Source organism: Cervus canadensis, chromosome 17 (genome assembly GCF_019320065.1).
Source record: "Cervus canadensis isolate Bull #8, Minnesota chromosome 17, ASM1932006v1, whole genome shotgun sequence".
Classification (NCBI taxonomy): Eukaryota; Metazoa; Chordata; class Mammalia; order Artiodactyla; family Cervidae; genus Cervus; species Cervus canadensis.
The window spans coordinates 36,276,850-36,297,537 of NC_057402.1; the positions used below are offsets into that span (position 1 = coordinate 36,276,850).

Below are 20,688 nucleotides of genomic sequence, written 5' to 3' on the forward strand. Positions count from 1 at the left end.
GACTACTTCGGGACTTTCCATAAAGAATCCATCTGCCAATGCAGGGAACGTGGTTCAATCCCCGGTCCGGGAAGATTTCACATGCAGCTAAGCTGTGCGACATGAGTCCTGAGCCTGCTCTCCAACAAGAGAAGCCACTGCAAGGGAAGCCCACACACGGCAAGGATGAGTAGCACCTGGCTTGCTGCAACCAGAGAAAGCCTGTGCATAGCAGGGAAGACCCAGGGCAGCCAAAAAACAAGAAACCTTTAAAAAGACTACTTTGATCTTGTGGCTTCACCATTTCAAGTGAGGCGTCCTCTACAACACCAGGGCAAAGGCATGGCAGAGGTTTGTCACTGGTCTGCTTTGGGAGTGATGTATACTACTTCCACTCACATTTAACTGGTGAGAACCAGCCCTTGTTCACCCACACGGGGGCTGGAAAGTATAATTTCTTTATGCCAGGGATTAAAGAAGTACAGATATGGATGACCACTAATAATGTGACCAAAATTCTTATAGCCACGTGAAATCAAGGCTGAATGTAGAATGCTAACTCTTAACTCATCAGATTAAAATAAAAGCTGTATCTGATCCTCTAACAATTCTGGTATAGATTTTGGAGAATCTAGTAAGAAAAACAAATGATTAGCATGCTAATCAAACTAGTTATTTCAAATACCCCGATTTCAGTAAGGTTGACAAATGGCAGATGAGTAATAACTGTGTATCTTTTAATTCTTAAAGAACCAGACAAGTATTGTAAGTTAAAATGAAAACCATGTACTTTAGCCACCAGGGTAAGCAAGCTATCATTAAAGTGTGAGAGTTTATAACCTGCATTCACAACTCACATCAGCAAAAATGGGAGCAATAGAGAGGTTAAGCAGACACAGTTCATTCTATCAGAAAAGAGTTTCAGGTTTTCTCTAATACTCATAAAGACTAGCTGAGCCTCCCAATGCTGTGCATGCTATCAAAGAGACAACTTAAGACTGGAAAACGATTAACAGAATGCATAACTGACCCCTTCACCCACAAATACAGTAATTTAAGAAAACAGAAAGAGAAACTGTGAGTTAAAGCTAGGAAAAAAATAAATTTCTCACCTTCTCACTTTTCTTACTCCCCACAAAGGTAACAAGCTAACTTCCTGAATAAGGTTAAAACTGACCACATAGGTATGGACAAATGCTTATCAAGTGTGATTTTAATTTCAGTATGACTGATCTCAGGCTCTACTGGTAATTTCAATGTGTACAATCCTTACGATTGTTTCCAGCCTGAAAGAGCAAGACCACATTTGCTACACTAGCAACTGAAACATGTCAGGGGTACATTGAATTACAATATGATTCTTTTATCCAAAAAAACCAAAATAAGAATATGCAGCAAGAATATAATTTAACAAAGTTTTGAGAACATTTACTTCTCAAATACAGGAATGAATGAGGTGAGGTAATGTATAATACAACGAAACTTGCTGAATTCAAGGTTTACCTGAAAGATCAAAGAAAATCAAACAAACATATAAAAAGATAGGACATTTCATTTTTAATCAGTCAAAAAAAAAAGAAAACAGTTCTGAACAAAGTCAAATTCCACACACCGTAATGCTATAGTTACACATTAAATATAATTACTATCTATACATATGCAAAAATATAAAGTTCTATTTCATACATTAAAACCCTTTATAGAAACCATTTTAAAATTAAGCAGAACTTCTCACCATTAATATGTGAGGTATAAGTCCTTCTAAGGTTCCTTTAAAGGTTTAAAACAAAATGCTAAATCTAAAAACAATGTCTTTCTGTCAGTTCCCAAGTTAAACCTACTTAAAACAAAAATTGATAGCTTAGTCACATACTACTTAAATAATATTGTTCAGGCATCTCTAAAATCCTCCGTTTTTTTTGTTTTTTTTTTTCAAGTATGGAAACAGAACTCAAATATTTCACAATACAGTACTAAACAGATGGACTGTTTAGGAAAGACTTTTTTGTCATATGGCACAACATTGTTTCATTTCTTCAATGCATGTGGAAATAAATATCAGGTTTTTGTTTTACTTTTCTCCTGAAAGGCCAAAACTATAATGTACATTAAGATAATTTTGACTCTGGTAAGACTTAAGAGTGTAAAATATAACATCAACATTTTATCACAAAAGTAAAGCTGGTAACAAACTATAAAAGGAGCCAGTGCTCTATTCAGATACACCCAGGGATCAAAGCTCATCATGATAAAAATACTCATCATGAAGCTGTCTGCCATAATCTGTGGCTTCACTTGTAAGAAACAAGTCCTGGTTCTCCAGAATCTCTTCTTCAGAGAGCTTTCGGTCACTATTCAAATCCATTTCATCAATTAGATGAAGAGCCTTTAAAATAAAACAAAAAGGTGTCAAGCATAATAGCATTTTTTCAGCAAGATGTTCACATTTTAATGGGATCTGATTTGTCAAAATCATTCAGGTATACCAAGTACTCATTATTGTCTAAGTATCTAAAAGTACTAACTCTCATGACTGGGTCTGTCTACAGCCATTTCTCATTACCTCCTTTTTTAATTTCTGCTGGGTTCTGTCTCCTCCCAACTCAAATCCAATTCAGGATATCTTAAAGTCAAGGAAAATTAGTATAACTCATTTTGAGCCCCAGAGGTAAATACAAACTTTCATTATTCTATTGTACTATTCAGTTCACACATGATACCATCTTAACTTCCTTGTCTCTTTGACAGTCTAAAACAGATCTTAGATTTAAATCAAGAAATAGCAATGCATTGATCCTAAATAACTCCACTACTTCCTTCTTTGGCTTAAGGTTCTGAATTTCCTTTACTACAATGGCACAAATTTGGGGATGAGAGAATCATTCTGTAATACTTACCTCTTCTTGTGCAATGCCCTGGTTATTGGGTACAACCCAGGACAACAGTTCTTGCGGATCAAGTCTGCCATCAGCATCTCTGTCATAATCATTCATGAATCTATCTTTCTCAACAAGTATCCACTCTGGATCTTCATTTGCGGCTATTAATATATTAATATTAAAAAAGAACATAAACATGCATACACAAGAATATCACATGTATCCAAAAAGAAGTCTGATATAGCCCCAGATAGAGGAAATGAATTTAAAGCTTACCACATAAAGGAGGCCCAAAGAAACAAAGCGCTTAACTGAAAAGGGCTGAAATAAGTGCAAACTCTGTAGTAATGTTCAAAAGTGATACTCAGAGTTTTAAAATTGTTGCATAGAGGGGTGGGATACTGAGGGAGAGGAGAGGGAGGTTCAAAAGGGAGGGGACATGTGTAAAACTGTTGCATAGGGACCTCCCTGGCAGACCAGGCGTTGGGCCTCTGTGCTTCCACTGCAGGCACCGTGGATTCAATGCCCTGGTGGGGGACCTAGGATCCCACATGCTGTGTGGTGTGGCCAAAAAGAAAAAAAAATCAGCTTTGTTATAAAACTGTTCTGGGATAAAACTCAACTGAAAAAGTGAGAAAAAAGACAAACAAACATGAAAGTCTATGTAAAGATCTTATGGAGAAAAAAAAATTTTTAAGTGTTGCATATTATCACAAACTAGTAATTTTGCTAACTGCTGCTATTTGTTCTGATATTGTTTGCCCAAGTTTGAACTGGGTAACGGCTTTATGAACATCATGTGACTAAATCTTCCCATGTGTTCTTACAATGTGTGTTCTTACAAAGTAATGCCAGAGGTAATTTTAAAGTGACATTCACCATAAGTGACACTAAGCAAAAATTATGAAAAGACAGCTGCTTATACAAAAAGCTGCATATAAAAACTCCTTAAATTTCAAACACTCAGTAAGCCACTTTTCACAGTCTTATTCTAGTATTTATAGGATTTTATATATTTTTTTCTTCTAATATCTACATGCAAAGGTACAGGAGGTCTGTTTAAAAATATCAACCTTTACTTCCTCAGCCATCTGAATTGATAATTACATTGTATTTGTTTGAAAACAAAGAAAAACGCTTGGCTCTACATGTTGAACTAAAAGTGAGTAAAACAGCATTCTCAGATAGGCTTTAAGTCCCTTTGTTTCGCTAGTATTTTATTGAACTTGGCAGAACAAAGAGGTAGGTATCAGGCCCAGTTCTTCTTCCATTTTCCTCTGTCAAACAGAGCTCTCAATGAGCAAGACTATCTTTCAATTTCTTCCTTTTTTTCCCCTTCCTTCCACACATCCCCAGTCTACTTACTCGGGTCCCGCCTGTAGTCACCAAGAAATTCTTCCAAACTAACAAATCCATCACCATTTTTGTCATGTTCTTCTAAAGCCTCTTGAATGACAAATTCCTATTGCATGTATGTTCACAAAAAAAAAAAAAAATCTGTCACAAAAGTTTCAATCCCATCACCATCTGAATCAATCCTACTATAGAATTAATTATTGAATTATTTCTACTATAATTAATCCTACTATAGAAATAATTAACATAATTATTCTTTAGGAATAATTATTTTGTCTATACTTGCCACACAATCTTTCTAAACACTGGAATTTAGAAGCAGGAATAAAACCCCAAATAGCTTAGAATTTAACATCCTTAAGCTTCTGTTATTGAGCACTCTACCTCACCCTCCTGCATGACCTTGGCAATAAACTCACACTTCTATTTTCTGCACATTACCGCCTTCTGAAGAATGATATATCTTATACTATCTTTGTCTTCTTTAATTTCACTTTCCTGCCAATCCATGAACAAGCCAAAAAAACCCTCACCTCAGATGTCTCTGCACAGAACTGTTGCCTGAAATGGGTCAGTACCCTATACAACTTCAACTTCCTTGCTTCCTCTTCCACCCACCTACCCTCATCCACCCTAGACTGCCCCCAAATCGGTTCCTGACTCTTTCTAAGGCTCCTTACCAACTAATCTCTTCTGACCCAAAGATCACACCCTTTCTAGTTATATTTTCCCGAGATGACCTGCTTCAGTGCTTCCCTTACTACATTCCTGCACCCCTTGGACCCTTTTCTTATCATGCCAGTCCTCATGCTACATCAGACCCACATCACTTTCTCCTTTATTCCAGAATCTGAGGAAGATACAAAAATAGAAACCTAATCCTTATAAATTTATTTTATAAATTCTGTGGGTTCTCACTGCAGCTTGGAAGTCTGTCTCTGCCTCAGCTTCCCTAACACTCCATGGCTGTCTTTTGACATCTCTATTTCCTCTAAGTCTTAACCGCAACTCTGTCCAACATGCTCTTGGCAAAGACTTCCTGTTTTTCTGAGCATGGTAGAGGTCTTCTGAAATCGTTCCTTGTTTCCCAGCATTCATTCTCACCTTTAGCCACCTCTATTTTGGTGCCTGTTCCTCTCATCCTTCTCTTTGATCTCAGCAGTTAAAACTCTGCCCCTCTTCTCTAGGATGAAGCCCTCAACTGTCTTCCTAGATCCCATACTTCCCCACTTCCTGAGTGCTTTCTTTTACTCTTAACTCCAGCCTCTCCAACCCTTTCCACTAGCTCCTTCTTCTATGCCTTTAAAAACATTCAGGTTCCCATGACTTTGCTGCACTCTTTAACCACCATCCTGGTCTTTCTTTTCCTCTCGGAGGTTACATCTACTGTTCTCATTTCCTCATTACCTGCTGCTGCCTGAATACTTTTTCAGCCTGGATTCTAGCACCACAACTACAGTGAAATATATTCTCAAAAGTCTCTTATTGTAGTCAAATCCAGGGGCTTTATCTACATCTGTATGAAACAACACTTAAGTAGAAGTTGTTGGGTTTTTTTTTTTCTTTTAAATCAAATATAACGGATTTTCGATACAGAAACTAGGGGATGTTAACCTGGAGACCCAAAGATCTTGATTCACAGTATTTTATGTGTATGAACACGGACATGTTCAGGACTTTTTGGGGGCAGGGTACACAGCTTGCATCATACTTTTTCTAAAGGAGTCTGTGATCCAATTAAAGAATCACTGATCAAAATGATTATTCCTCCATTCAAGTAATCTTGGGAAACAACAGACTTATTTCAAGAATGCTGCCTTGGTTAAAATAATTTTTAAAATTATGTGTATGAAAATGTTTTTAAATTCCAACTTTTAACTCAAAGTAGAATCACTTAGTTGAGCTTATATCCTGCCCTTTCCTATCCTATATAACCTTAAAGGGGAAAAAAGGAAAAAGGGATCCAAAGACAATTAAGGTAAACAGAAATTAATGAAGCTGCTCTGAATGAGACACCATCTTAGGATCATGCATCTTGTGTGCTGCCATCAACTCCAACTCAGCACAAAGACCATCCTTTCCCATCCTACATATCCCATTCTGCGATGGTACTGCTTTTGTATCATTGTTGCTCAAGCTTCCAACCTCAGAGTCATTTCTGATTCTTGCCCTCTTCCCCTCCCATGCTACATCAGTCAACATTCCTGTCTATGCTTTCTTCAAATGTTGGTCATTCATCAATTCATTCCATTGCCACTTCATATTCCAGGGCCATACACATAATGCCTAAATTATTTCATTGCTATCACTGGTCATTTCCCTCCTCAGTCTTCAACTGTTCCTTATTCCCCAGATAATCAAGATCCAACATCCTCTGCCTACCATGCTAGGACTCAGTTAGCTGATCTCCACTTAATTCTGGCACTTAAACAAACTGTGCCCAGCACTGTTCTCAAACTAAGTCATGTACTTTGTGGAAAGTAAGAAATCCAAAGCCTCACAATGGCAAGAGAAATGGCACTGATGGTGATGTCTTACCACTGAGCTAGAGAGAAAAAGGTTATCTGCAGTCCTGCTATCAAGGCAGCAGCATCCAACCATGACCCATTAAGCAAAAAGCTACATCTTCCCTCCCTGAAATGTCCAGGGAACCAAGCCACACAGCTGGGGGCTGATACCAGGGAGCAGACCTCAATGTAAATGTTTAGCCTATTTTTTAAAAGCCATTTCTTACGTTAATGTTTACTCTCCAATATGATAGTTTCTGCTCTCAAGAAGTTTACCAAGTCATAGCAGGGACTTAATCAGTGTTGAATTATACCTAGAGCTCAACAAAATTTTGAAGAGCTGGTACTTCTTTTAAGTACTAAAGGGATGAAAGGACTCATTATGCCTAAAGCTGCAAAAACATTATTAGTCATTAGCAGTTGCATCCCCCCCACCTCATCCCACCCCCATACCCTATGAAAAGGGATCTAAATGTGATAGTGTTCCCAGACCAAAAGTTTTCACAAGTAACCTTGTAAACTAAACAGGAAGTTCTAGTGTTACTAATATTGAAACACCTGAGAAAAGTCTTAAAGCTACAAAAGGACAAGGAAGGCACTGAAGATAACCCATTTATGAAAGAGAAACTAGCCAGGGAAAGACGGATATACATACATATTTCAGAGATTAAAGAAAACCTCATTCCTTACCTTCTCCCACCCTGTATACACCCCCACTCCACCAGAAAACCTCCTTCTTCCCACTCCTTTTCTGAAGCAAGGAAAAGTTTAGATCATCTCCTAAAATTGTTTTCTATATAATTCATTTTCATTACTGTGTAAAAGTAAGTTTTAAAGTTTTGGCTATTCAATAGTTATCTTGAAATTTTTTCTTCCTTACCGTCATATAATCAACTTCTTCAGGATGCTCAAAAGCAATAAACTCTTCAAGGTTCAAACCAGGGCCTGAATCCTGGTTAGCTTTTTCAAATCGCTTCTTGTCCTTTAAATGAAGCTTTGAAAATTAAATATTGAACATTTAAAGGTTTTCTCATTCATCCCATAATGTCATTAAAATACTTTGAAAAATACAAGCTATGTGAACTCTAAAGTACATTTATATCCATTATCACTTTTTATCTTCACATCATCCCTTTGATGGTAAGTTGGGCAAATAACAAGCATTTACGAGAAGCAGTGCAGCGACATAGGGAGACTCAGATCTGAATTCTAGCAATGCCACTTACTAACTTGTTACTTAGGGCAAACTGCTTAACTTCTTTGAGCTCCTCAACTATACAAACTATGGGATAATTTGACACCAAAAACAACAGAAGCAAAAATAAACAAGTGGGACTACATCAAACTAAAAGGCTTCTGCACAGCCAAAGAAATCATCAACAAAATGAAAGCTACTCAATGGGAGAAAATATTTGCAAATCATCTATCTGATAAGTGGCTAATATCCAAAATATATAGAGAACTCGTACAACTCAAAAATAAACAGTCCAACTAAAAAAAAAAGGGCAGGTCTGAATAGATGTTTTCCGAATACATACAGATGGCCAACAGGCACATGAAAAGATGCTCAGCATCATAAATCATCAGGGAAATGCAAATCAAAACCACAGTGAGGTACACCTGACACCTGGATGCTATACAACAAGACAGTCCAGCAATTCCACTTCTGGGTATTTACCTAAAGAAAATGAAAATACCAACTCAAAAAGATATACAAGCCTCTATGTTCACTACAGCATTACTTACAATAGCCAACACATGGAAACAACCTATATCCACTGACGGATAAATGGATAAGAAATTATTATAGCAATTATATAATATATTCCACTATATATATAATAGAATATTACTCAGCCATAAAGCATATAATCTTGCCATTTGAAACAACATGGATATACCTCAAGGGCATTATGCTATGTGAAATAAGTCAGAGAAAGACAAATACTGTATGACCTCTCATATGTAGAATCTAAAAACAAACAAACAAAAACATTCCTCTAAAACCAAGTTCACAGATGGAGAGAATAGACTGGTGGCTGCCAGAAGTGGCTGGTAGGGAAGTGAGAGAAATCAGTGAACTGTTTTTTTGTTTTTTTTTTTTAAATAAACTGAACAACTCATAATAAATAAGAAAAAATCTCTATCAAGCAACTGGGATGAGAACTATCAAGCAATTAGAAAACATATTAGGTATTCAATAAATGTTACATGTTACTATTATTCATAGAAAAACTGAGATTAAAATGATTTATTGAAAGGGATGTCAGGAAAACACCTAAAATATATTGAACTTGGATCCTTCCTGTTCTTTCTACAATACTACACACTATCTTCTTTAACAATCGCAGTAATTTTTTGAACGCCCCCAAAGCAATGAATTTAGATTATCTATTAGTTTCTTGGTGTGCCTATTTCTGTTTCTGGTCTTCAATATGACTTTTCAAAAACACTGTGACAGGTTTCAAAAAATAGTCCTCTTATGAGAATACTTCTGGTAAATATTTGGAAGTCTACTCTCTGTAGGCTCTTTATAGTGCTAATTTTCTAAGTCTAGATAAATACATCAAAAGCTGAAAAGCCCCTATCTTGGGGTTGAGTTAAACAATCACACCATTTTCTACTTGTCATGTGCATCTTCCTTTCCTTTCCCCTCAAGTACACTTTGGTGGGAAACCAAGTAGTAGCGACTATTAGAGAAAAAGCTGCTTTTAATCAATTTTCTCAAAGGTAATTCTGTAATTAAGAGCATTGGAAGCCAATAGTGGCATATTGCTAATCCTGCATACATTTTATTTTGAGAAATTTCTAGGAATAATTTTCCTTTTTATAAACTGATGTGTATTAAACCACACATTTTTTAAAAAGCACAATTTCAAATATTTTAGAAGCTTTTAATTTAGGTGTTTCACTGTTGAAAAGAAATGCTCTTTTCAATTTTTTAGAATGCTAGAGGTTAGGTAGCAGTCATTTACTGAAACACTAGTTCTTTTACGATGACTGATTTACAGTGGAGAGGCTCACTTCTTTCCCCAAGGAATTTGTCTTTTAAACACCCAGATTCCACTAGCCAGTTATATTCACCAAATCATGACAGAGAAAAAAAAATGTTTCCAAATAGCTGGTTTTAACTTAATGTTTCATAATTTTAAATAACTAGACTAAATAATGTACATGTTATGTTCAGGTTTAACATGGGGAAAAGTAGAAAAACAAGAACTGGAGGTACTTAGCTGAGTCAATCAAGTTTTCTGAATAAATCACTATTCAAAATACTAAAGTGCTTAGATTTCCTTATGAAAGAACCCTTCAATCTGGAGCAAAAAGGTCCATGTTTCAGCAGAGGGAGCTGAATTTGGCCAAATTTGCCTATGGAAAGAAAGGATCTCTTTCAACAGCTGAGATTTCTTAAAAAAAAAAAAGTACTTTTCTCGTTTACATTTCTCAGGTTTTTAAAAAATAATGTGATTTTTAAAAGTTTTATTCATGGTCATTTAAAGAACACAATTTATTAGAGACTCATATTAAAGAAGCTAATACACCAAAAGATTTTTTCCAAAGGGGCAAATTTCTAAAGATGACCACAAAGGACTGTCAGTTTCATAAAACCTCAACATTTTTTTTTTTCTGTATAAAACCCTTGTGTTCTAGTACATAGAAAATACTATGCACAGTAGTAAAAAGATAGAAACTACCATAGTCATTTATTTTTACATCGTAACAGAAACTTGTGAAGAACAAAACTGCCATCTTTTGGTAGACTAAAGATTTTACATGAGGAAATATATAACCTGTGATAATAGAGCAAAAGTCTAGGTCTTAAAATTCTGATTAGCCACATGCATGATTATATCTTACACAAATAAATCCTGCTTACACATGCACATTCAGCAGCTGGCTTTAGAAGTTATAGGAATTGAGCTTTTGCCAGGTAGGTCCTCAAACTTTAATTATCCTGCTTAAAAGTGCTGACTATACTTGTTCATCAGGTCATAAAGAAATACTTTTTTCCGGCATCTCACAGCCTGCGAGTCATTATTCCAGGTTATCTCTATTCTTTATATGAAAACATTAAAAGTAACATATAATTCAGCTAGCAAATTGATTTTGTTTTTTAATAGGCTTCCATATAGAAACATTTTATTTGGATATCCAATTACTTTTTATGATTATTTTATGGTACAATGTTTAGGCTCTAACTTTGATCAAGATCGATGCATTCTTCATCCTTTTATTTTTTATTTTGCAGAATCGTGCAGTTGTGTCTGGGTTCATTTTTACATCCCACATCCACTTTTAGTGGGTTATATATGTAAATATATATATATATATATAATTCTAACAGTATTATAAATAGAATTTCATGTACAGACATATTCCTATGTTGTTCAAGAATAAGCAATAGGATCAATAGGACTCCCATTGAGAAGTGTTCATTTCAGGGACCCATTAATTCCTTTAGGCTATAAGGTCCATCTAATTCATTCTTTAAAAGTACAGTCTTATAATCAACATGTCCTGAGTACCTGGGTGGGAAACACAGCATTAAAATCAGACATCTTTATAAAAAAAAAAGACTGTTCATAAACAGTTTATGTAACAAGTCATGTATTTCTTTAAAGTGAAGATTTTCTTCTCAATACCATCATGTATTATTACATTCCACCCTCCAAAGAATGTAGATTTTAAAAAACTACACAACTTTCCAACTTTCTGATGGGATAATAATTAATCTTTTGAGTGAAAAAAAAAACACAGAATCTACTTCTAAGATTTTAAAATACTGTATTTAACATTTGTATTATTGCCTGGCAAAGAAGTCATAATGTCATACCATGGTTTGGTTTTAGAAAAATCTTGGAATGTGAACGATGCTTTTTAAGATGAGTTAATTCCTACAGTAAAGGAGAATAACTAGCAGACAGACAAATTCTAGATCTCATTATCATCCTTTGTTTTCTTTTTAGCACTAAGTAGTGAAAAGACTGATTTACACTCTTTCCAGTCTGCTGTAAGATGAAGACCCAAGTAAGGAGAAAAGGAGGATATTTTCCCCCTATATATTAAATCTTATCTATTCTAAAGCTGATACAGTTAACAAATGCTTAAACAACTTCCAAAAGCTGAATGTAAGTATTAGAGATAAACATGTGACTCACATGTTTTCTTCAACAATTTTCTTTCAAATTAACATAGAAAGATTTACCAGTTCAATGCTACTATTCATTACTATTTCTCCATACTATTATCATCCCCATTTTTAGATATGAGGAAGCTGAATTAAATTCAGCTTAAAACCTTAAAACAGGAGGTTTAATTTAACCTAAAGGCACACCACTGTCAAGTGGTATTGCGTGCACGCTCAGTCCTGTTTGACGCTTTGCGACCCTTTGGACTGTAGCCTGCCAGTCCATAGGATTTTCCTGGCAAGAATACTGGAGTAGGTTTCCATTTTCTCCTCCAGGGGACCTTCCCAATCCAGGGATTGAACTCGCATCTCCTCCAGCTCCTGAATAGCAAGTGGATTTTTTAGCTGATGAGCAACTGAGGAAGCCCTTGCTGAAGTAAAGCCAAGCTGACTGGTCCCCAAGCTGGAGTCCTTAACCTCCACACTGGTGGTATAGGCATAGCATATGCATAATCATGTCAACTACAAATTGGCACATGCCATGGAAGAGGTTTGGCTCAGAGGTTAAAGCATCTGCCTGCAATGCAGGAGACCTGGGTTCGATCCCTGGGTCGAGAAGATTCCCTGGGGAAGGAAATGGCAACCCATTCCAGTATTCTTGCCTGGAGAAGCCCATGGATGGAGGAGCCTGGTGGGTTACAGTCCATGGGGTCGCAAAGAGTTGGACACGACTGAGCAACTTAACTTTCACTTTCACTTTCATGGGTGCTTGCCATCTACCTCTACAAGAGTTAAATCACGTGGTGCTGCAGCTGCTGGCCTCCAACACCCTCTGAAGAAGCTCAGGACAGACAGCAGAAACCAGGCACTCTGAGTTCTGGGAAAACTGGCAGGACCGGTCTTCAGATAGTTAGGTATTCTCAGGAGATAATTTTATGAGCCCAATTCTTGTATCTCCTCATCTCTAGAAAAGCACTAAAATCCTTCATGGTTGACAACTGTTTCTCATGACTAGCAGAAGCTTCATAAGACCAGCAGAAACTTTCTAAAAAATAAATGTGCTTGACTGTATGTACTCGCCCTTTACCAAAATCACATATATACAGTCCTTTCCTTTCTCCCTACATCTTTGGAGCAGTTTCTCAGAGCTATCTGAGGTGCTGTCTCCAAGGCTGCAGTCCTCATATTGCCTCAAATAAAACTTAACACACAACCCTCAAGTTGTGCATTTTTTTAGTCGACAATCCTTAGCAGAGAAACAACCAATTTTGAGTTAGTGATGAACTACAGAGTTCAAGTGGCCAATATGGTTCTAAAATAAATAGCATGTACAATGCTACAGTATGGCCACATTAAAAACTAAACTGTAGATACCAACAAAGGAAGCTCAAAAGTCTTCAAAGCACCCTTGACTAATATTTTGGGACACAACCTTTGCAAAAAGTTGTTTATTTTTTCCACATACAACAACCTCTTTTTAAAAAAAGTCTTTAAAATTACCTCTAAAATACAAAGTATTCACAATATCAACTTCTAAGGCTTATAGTAATTTGTCTTACAGAGTTGCTACTAATTACTAAGCAAAGTTTTTAAAAGTTCCTATTAATTCCTAAATATGTCCTCCTCAACTCTGTTTAAGAAGTATATTTCAACAAATCAAACCATGAGACACAATACAACTCACAGTGATACTGAAACTTTAAAAATAAGTTATTTTAAATGGTGCAGCCACTATGGAAGACAGTGTTGCAGTTCCTCAGAAATTTAAAAATAGAATTACTATGTATGAACTAGCAATTCCACTTCTGGATGTACGCCCAAAGGAATTAAAGGCAGGATCTCAAAGAGATATTTGTACATCCACGTTCATAGCAACATTACTCACAATAGCCAAAAAGATGAAGCAACTCAACTCACCTTGACTGATGGATAACAAAATGTGATATATACATATAATGGAATATTATTGTCTTTAAAAGGAAATTTTGACACATACTATGACCTGGACAAATCTGGAGACTGCTAAATGAAATTAGCTAATCACAAAAAATATGCTGTATGATTCCACTTATATGAGGTACCTAGAATACAGTAAGTCTCCTTCAGATGAACCTTCAAGTTGCACACTTTCAGAGATGTGAACGTGCGTCCTCAGGTCCAGTCGCTTAAGTTAATTCACGTCTGGCGCCCACTGTCACGTGCACGCGTCCTCTCCAGGTGCTCATGCTCTTGTGTACCTTACTGTACAGTACTGCACGGAGTACGAGCTTTGAGGGTGGCATCGCTGGTACAGAACCAGTCTGCCAATGCAGAAGACGTAAGAGACACAGGTTTGATCCCTGGGTCGGAAGATGCTCTAGAGAAGGAGATGGCAACCCATTCCAGTATTCTTGCCGTGAACAGAGGAGCCTGGCATTGCAAAGTCAGATATGACTGAAGCAACTCAGCATGCATGCAGGCACTGTATAGAATACAGTAGTACAGTCTCCTTATTTCAAGGCCAAGATGTCCAGAGGCAAGCATAAAAGCAGCAGTGCTGGACTACTGTACTTTTCAAGGTACTATACTGTAAGATTAAAGCTGTTTTATTTACTTATTTAGTGTGTATTATTTGTGCAAAAAGTATTATAAACCTATTATAATACTGTGTAGCTGATTGTGTTTGTTGGGTACAGGCTAACTTTGTTGGACTTATGAATGCACTTTTGGAACGGAACTCATTCATATGTTGGGGAATTACTGTAGTTGAATTCAGAGACACAAAGTAAAGCGGTGATTGCCAGGGGCTGGGGGAAGTGGAAACGGGGAGTTATTTGAGGCTTCCCTGGTGGCTCAGATGGTAGAAAATCTGCCTGCAATGCAGGGGACCTGGGTTCGATCCCTGGGTGGAAAAGATTCCTCTGGAGAAGGGAATGGCAACCCACTCCAGTATTCTTGCCTGGAGAATTCCATGGGCAGAGGAGGCTGGCAGCCTACAGACAATGGGGTTGCAAAGAGTCAGACACGACTAAGTGACCAACACTTTAATGGGTTTAGAGTTTCAGTTTTGCAAGATGAAATAAATTCTGGAGACTGATTGCCTGAAAGTGTGAATATAATAAAAAAAAAATATGGAACTGCACACTTAAAAATAGTAAAATGGTAAATTTTATGGGTATTTTACCACAATTTTTAAAATGTTTAGTTATTTTATATAAACCTCAGTACTTAAAAATGGGAATAGACCTCTATAATCTTCCTAATAAATATGATACAAAACCAACCGTTCAATAACACAATAAAATACAATATTGTGAAACATATCAAAATACACTAAAAAAGCAACCCAGGAAATGAGAACAAATGATGCAGCTAAGAAAAGGATGCAGGGATAACTGAGGCAGTCCAGAATAAGAGTCCTAAATCTGGCTAGAAAGGAAACATCAAAAGGACCACTGAAGTAGAACAGGTGATTGCCTAGAGAACAAGGCAATCCAGTTGATGACCTCAGGCTTCTTGTGCTCACTCATGCAGGAAACTGAACTGAAATGATCAAAAGAAAAAGCTCGTGCACACATACTTACCTGCCTAAAAGACTCCTCTTCTGCATCATCCAGAGCAGTGTTCTCATCAAAGTCGATCACCCGATCATACATCTGAATGTTGTATTCATCCCATGACACACTACCATCATTGTTTTTATCATACTCAATAAACTGTTGTTTCGCTTCTTGCATAGCATAATGTTTAAAAGACATTTGAATCCATGAACTGAGTTCACCTATGAGAATTTCCCAGAACACAATGAATGTGACAGTAATTCTGATATTTAAGAGAAGTGAGGATTTCTAAACATTCTTTAAAAGAAAAAAAAAAAACTTTAGTGTTTATAAATATTTGATGAGAACTGGTTTAGTTGTGTTCATAGAAATAGGAGGAGGAGGCGAGGAGAGCTGTTTGGAATCTAAGAATGTTATGCATGATCTACCCAGAGTACGGAGAGTTTGGTATATTTTGTTCACTGAGGTACTCCAAATGACTAGAAAGCACCGGGCTCAACAAGTATTTATTAAATAAACTACCAATTGGCTGAGAAAGCACTTGACTTTTAAAACATATTATCCAAAAAATTGCAGATAACTTTTGCTAATTGGGCTTTCCTGATAGCTCAGTTGGTAAAGAATCTGTCTGCAATGCGGGAGACCCTGGTTTGATTCCTGGGTTGGGAAGATCTACTAGAGAAGGGATAGGCAACCCACTCCAGTATTCTTGGGCTTCCCTTGTGGCTCAGCTGGTTAAGAATCCACCTGCAATGCAGGAGACCTGGGTTTGATCCCTGGCTTGGGAAGATCCCCTGGAGAAGGGAAAAGGCTACCCACTCCAGTATTCTGGCCTGGAGAGTTCCATGGACTGTACAGTTTACGGGGTCACAAAGAGTTGGACACGACTGGGCAACTTTTACTTTGCTAATTATCACAGATCTCTCAGGAAGCACAAATATTTGAATAGCTACCCACTTATTTTAATACGTATTAGAAAAAAGTGTTCTTCATTTACAAAAGTAATATAAAGTTTAAAATACATTTCACATTGAGTTGAATCAAGACTATATTAAGGAAATAATAGATAAGTAAGTATGATCTAAATTCTGAAAAATGCACTCAAGTGACTGAAGCTTGAGAAACATTATTATAGTATATTACCATTAACTATGTCATAAATCATCTGGAGGAAATTTTAACAAAGTTATGGGTAGCAATTATGATTTATGCCTGTCTTCTAATAGCTATTTGTCTTAACTGGGTATCTGAAAACATAGAAGAAAAGTTTCTAAATCTCAAATGTCCACTTTCAAATCAACTTTTAAAAATCTATCTTAAAATACTTTTAAATATCTATAGAGATATTCAGTATATGCATCATAGAAAAAAGGGGATGAGGGGAGAAAAACGTACATATTTGTAAGGATAGCAAGAATACCCATTTGGTTTAAAGATAATACATCATTTAGTTTAAAGAACGGTACTCTGTTAGTTTGGGGGAGGTCAGGTGAATAGAGAAAAGTAAAGATACTTTGTCTCTCCTGAAACTTTAAATTGGGATAGAATAATTGTGGTAACCATGGAACAGTTACTTTATACCAAGTCCTCTACAGATGCTGTCTCTAATCCTCAAAACAAGGCAATTAAAATCATTGCTTTACAGTTCAGGAAATTGACATTAGAAATTGAGGACTCATAACTGATAAGTAGCAGAGTCCAGATTCAAACCCCATGTTTGGCTTCAAAGCCCAAACTCCTTCCAATGAACTTTGCTGTCTCTCAAGAACCCGAGTCCAGTCCTGGCCCTTAACGTGCAAATAAGCAAAACTTCCCGAAGAGTCCTCAAGCGGAATGATCATCCAGGCATAACAAGATACAGAATGGAACAGAGGCCAGAAATAGGGCTTCACACTTCAGCTCTGCTGTTAGAGGTAAGTTTACCCTCTCAAGGTTTTGTTTTCTCATCTATTAAATGAAGATTTGGACTAAGTTCCTTTTAATTTTTTAAAAGCTTACTATTAAATATTTGAACATATATAGGCCCTTACAGATAAATGCCGCCTAGTTTTCCAAATCATTTTGTGCACTCTCTAATGTATCCAAAGATGGACCTATTCTCATTGGATAATTAGTCTAGAAGCTCTGTTGTTCACGTAGAAGGAACAAAACCTTAATATTGGTGACCACACCTGAGGGCACTTCATTGACAACACATCTTGAATTTACCAATCAGCTTGTAATTCTCTCAAGCAACTTCATTCTTCAGATGTTGAGCAGTATTTAAATGGGAGTTATAGCAAAACAGTTCCTGAATTTTTGTTGAGGATCAATTTGGAAAAGTTAACAGGATTCTTCAAATGAATTAAGCAATGGGGAGAGGCAGGTGCACAGCTATTTATTTAGAATATTCTTTTAATAATCTGTGCATTTCATTCCTGATTCTACAACCTATCTAAGAGCACTCAGTTTTTGTTTTTTTTAAGTGAAGGATATTAAAGGCTGAATTAAGGGCAGGAGATATGGATTCTAATTCTGGCTTTGCCACTCATTTGAGCAAGGTACTTATGCCTCTGGGTTTCAGTTTCTTCACCCCTACAAAAAGAGGTGGATATAATGATTCTATGGTTCCTACCAAGTTATAATAACCTGTCATAAACACAATTCACACAAACAGGTCCTTTTCTACTTGCTTATAAAAAGAAGCAAGTTCTTAAGATTCTAATGAAGCATTTATCAAAAGAGCAATAAACTTAATGCCTTAAGGTTTTAGTATGTTTCTCCAAAATGAATCACATTGTTGACATTGATAAAAAGTCATGTGAGGAGTAGGGAAGTTGCTCTACGTATGACCTCAACACACCATGAAGGGTCAATGATGCTTATGTGTTACTGAAGAAAGCATTGAGCTTTACTTGGTATCCTATGTCTAAAGATTTCGAGGTATAAAACCTACTCACCATGACCTTTTTCCCCTCTCACATAGCATCTCTAATTGACTGCAACACTAGTCATCTTACACTCAACAGACACCCTGCTTAAATGTTTGTATTTGTCTCCTACAAAGGGATGTCTCCATTGTTAGTTGTGTAGGATATCCTTACTTTCGGTGAGAAAGCCATCTGAGTCCAAGTCAATTTTCTTTATGATTGACTTCAGTCTTTTGTGTTGCTCTTCGGGGGAGAGTTTAACATATTCATCGACTTCTTCCTTTGGGAGGTAAGCGATATACAGGGGGGTTCAAGCATTACTATCAGGAGGGCAAAATGGTAAGAGAAAAACAGAGCTATTAGAGACCTCCCTTGCCGAGGGCTTTTGGGGTGACCCATATCTGCTCTCCAAGGGCCCTGCCCCCAATGATCCCCCCAGTGATCCTGCCCCTTGCAGGGAGAGTAGAAGGGATCCGGCTCTTGGGCCGCACTATTTTCACGAGCTTACAGACCCCGGGGTCCATCGGAGAGTGAGCGGCTCCCCGCCCGGCCCCCATTGTCAGGCTGCCCCGACCAGGCCTCGCCCGGCCGCCCCCTTTGTCCCGCGGGGACAAAGCCCGCGGCAGCAGCGCTGCGAGGCCCGGCCCTCCCAGCCTCCCAGCCTCTGGCCGTCTCACCTGGCCACCCAGTAGCGCCTCGCGGTCGTAGTCGGCGCGGTGCTCGCCCTGCCGGTAGTGCAGCTCCTCGGCTTCCCCGGCGCCGGCTGCCGCGGCGCACAGCAGCAGCAGCCCCAGCGTGGCGGGCCTCGGGTCCAGCTGCATCGCGCCGGCCAGCCGCGGACACACAGAGAGGCGAGGAGGGAAGCAGGCGGGGCCCACGCCAGCGGCGGCGCTCGGACGGACGCTGCAGAGAGGCCGCGCGGCGTACGTACGGAGGTGGGAACGGAACGCGGAGAAGGCCGTGCCCTCAGTTTCTAGGCTGCTCTAACGCTGAGGCCCGAGCCACAACTGCTATGGTGAAACTGGCCAGGCCGAGGCCTATATATCCCCGGTATGGGGGGGCGGGGCGGCAGGCTGCGCCGCTGATTGGGTCGCACGGCGCTGGGGGCGGGCCGCGGCGATGTGGCGATCTGCCGCGGGCCGAGAGGTTCTCGGAGGCTGGCGATCGCGGCCGGGAGGGAAGACCCCCGGGGGAGCCTTTCCTTGCGCCACGACACCCTCCAGAAGACACGCCCTCACTCCACCCTCGCCCTATCTCTGTCAGTCAGCCTCATTCCTGCCCGAAGCTCCCTGTCTACTCCATGTAACCGACCATGCTTCCATGAATGAGCAAGGCTGGAGATTTGGGTGAAAATAATACAGTACCTAGGAAAACCTTTGTATTTCCAAGTCTTTAATGTATCTCTACTTACAGAGCAGAACGAATGAACCCGGGTACTGAAGCCAGATGTTTTGTATCTGATGCTCAATTTCGCGATTTACAAGTTCTGTGACCTTCGCAAAGTTTCATGTTGTTTAGTCGCTAAGTCGCTTCCTACTCTTTGCTACCCCCATGGACTGTATGTAGCCTGCCAGGTTTCTCTGTCCATGGGATTTTTCCAGGCAAGAATACTGGAGTGGGTTGCCGTGCCCTTCTCCAAGGGGTCATCCCCACCCAGGGTTGGAACCCGCGCCTCCTGCTTTGGAATGTGGATTCTTTACCACTGTCCCTAAGTGAAATGTATAATTCAGTAAATTATGTTTAAGACATAAATTATTCTTTAAGACTAGCATATACTTGGCCTACTTAATATTGCTCTGCAGGAGACCTGAGACTCCTTCTCACAACCGAGTCCCAAACATTCCCTGCCACCTGCCTGGAGAGCTGGCACTCAGGATGAGACTTACCATCCAGGCATTTAAGAAATATTGACACCTTTTATATAGTTATAACCGGACATGGAACAACAGACTGGTTCCAAATAGGGAAAGGAGTTCATCAAGGCTGTATATTGTCACCCTGCTTATTTAACTTATATGCAGAGTACATCATGAGAAATGCTGGGCTGGATGAAGCACAAGCTGGAATCAAGATATGCCGATGACACCACCCTTATGGCAGGAAGCAAAGAACTAAAAAGCCTCTTGATGAAAGTGAAAGAGCACAGTGAAAAAGTTGGCTTAAAGCTCAACATTCAGAAAACTAAGATCATGGCATCTGGTCCCATCACTTCATGGCAAATAGATGGGGAACAATGGAAACAGTGACAGACTTTATTTTTTTGAGCTCCAAAGTCACGGCAGATGGTGATTGCAGCCATGAAATTAAAAGACGCTTGCTTCTTGGAAGAAAAGTTATGACCAACCTAGATAGCATATTAAAAAACAGAGACATTACTTTGCCAACAAAGGT

At 38.5% G+C, this 20,688-nt stretch overlaps 1 protein-coding gene across 2 annotated transcripts; it reads right to left on the reverse strand.

Moving 5' to 3' along the window:
* Positions 1-1,513: 1,513 nt before the first annotated feature.
* On the reverse strand, positions 1,514-19,339 carry RCN2 (reticulocalbin 2). 2 transcript variants are annotated; one of them, XM_043489942.1, is made up of 7 exons: positions 18,975-19,339; positions 18,472-18,577; positions 15,413-15,609; positions 7,602-7,703; positions 4,224-4,320; positions 2,877-3,019; positions 1,514-2,365 (listed from the first exon to the last, which is right to left on the reverse strand). In XM_043489942.1, the coding sequence occupies exons 1-7, from the start codon at positions 19,116-19,118 to the stop codon at positions 2,213-2,215; spliced, it is 942 nt and encodes a 313-aa protein (XP_043345877.1). In that variant the 5' UTR covers positions 19,119-19,339; the 3' UTR covers positions 1,514-2,212. The 2 variants fall into 2 exon arrangements, with proteins under 2 accessions (XP_043345877.1, XP_043345876.1); XM_043489941.1 differs by having other exon boundaries at positions 7,602-7,715.
* Positions 19,340-20,688: the final 1,349 nt, after the last annotated feature.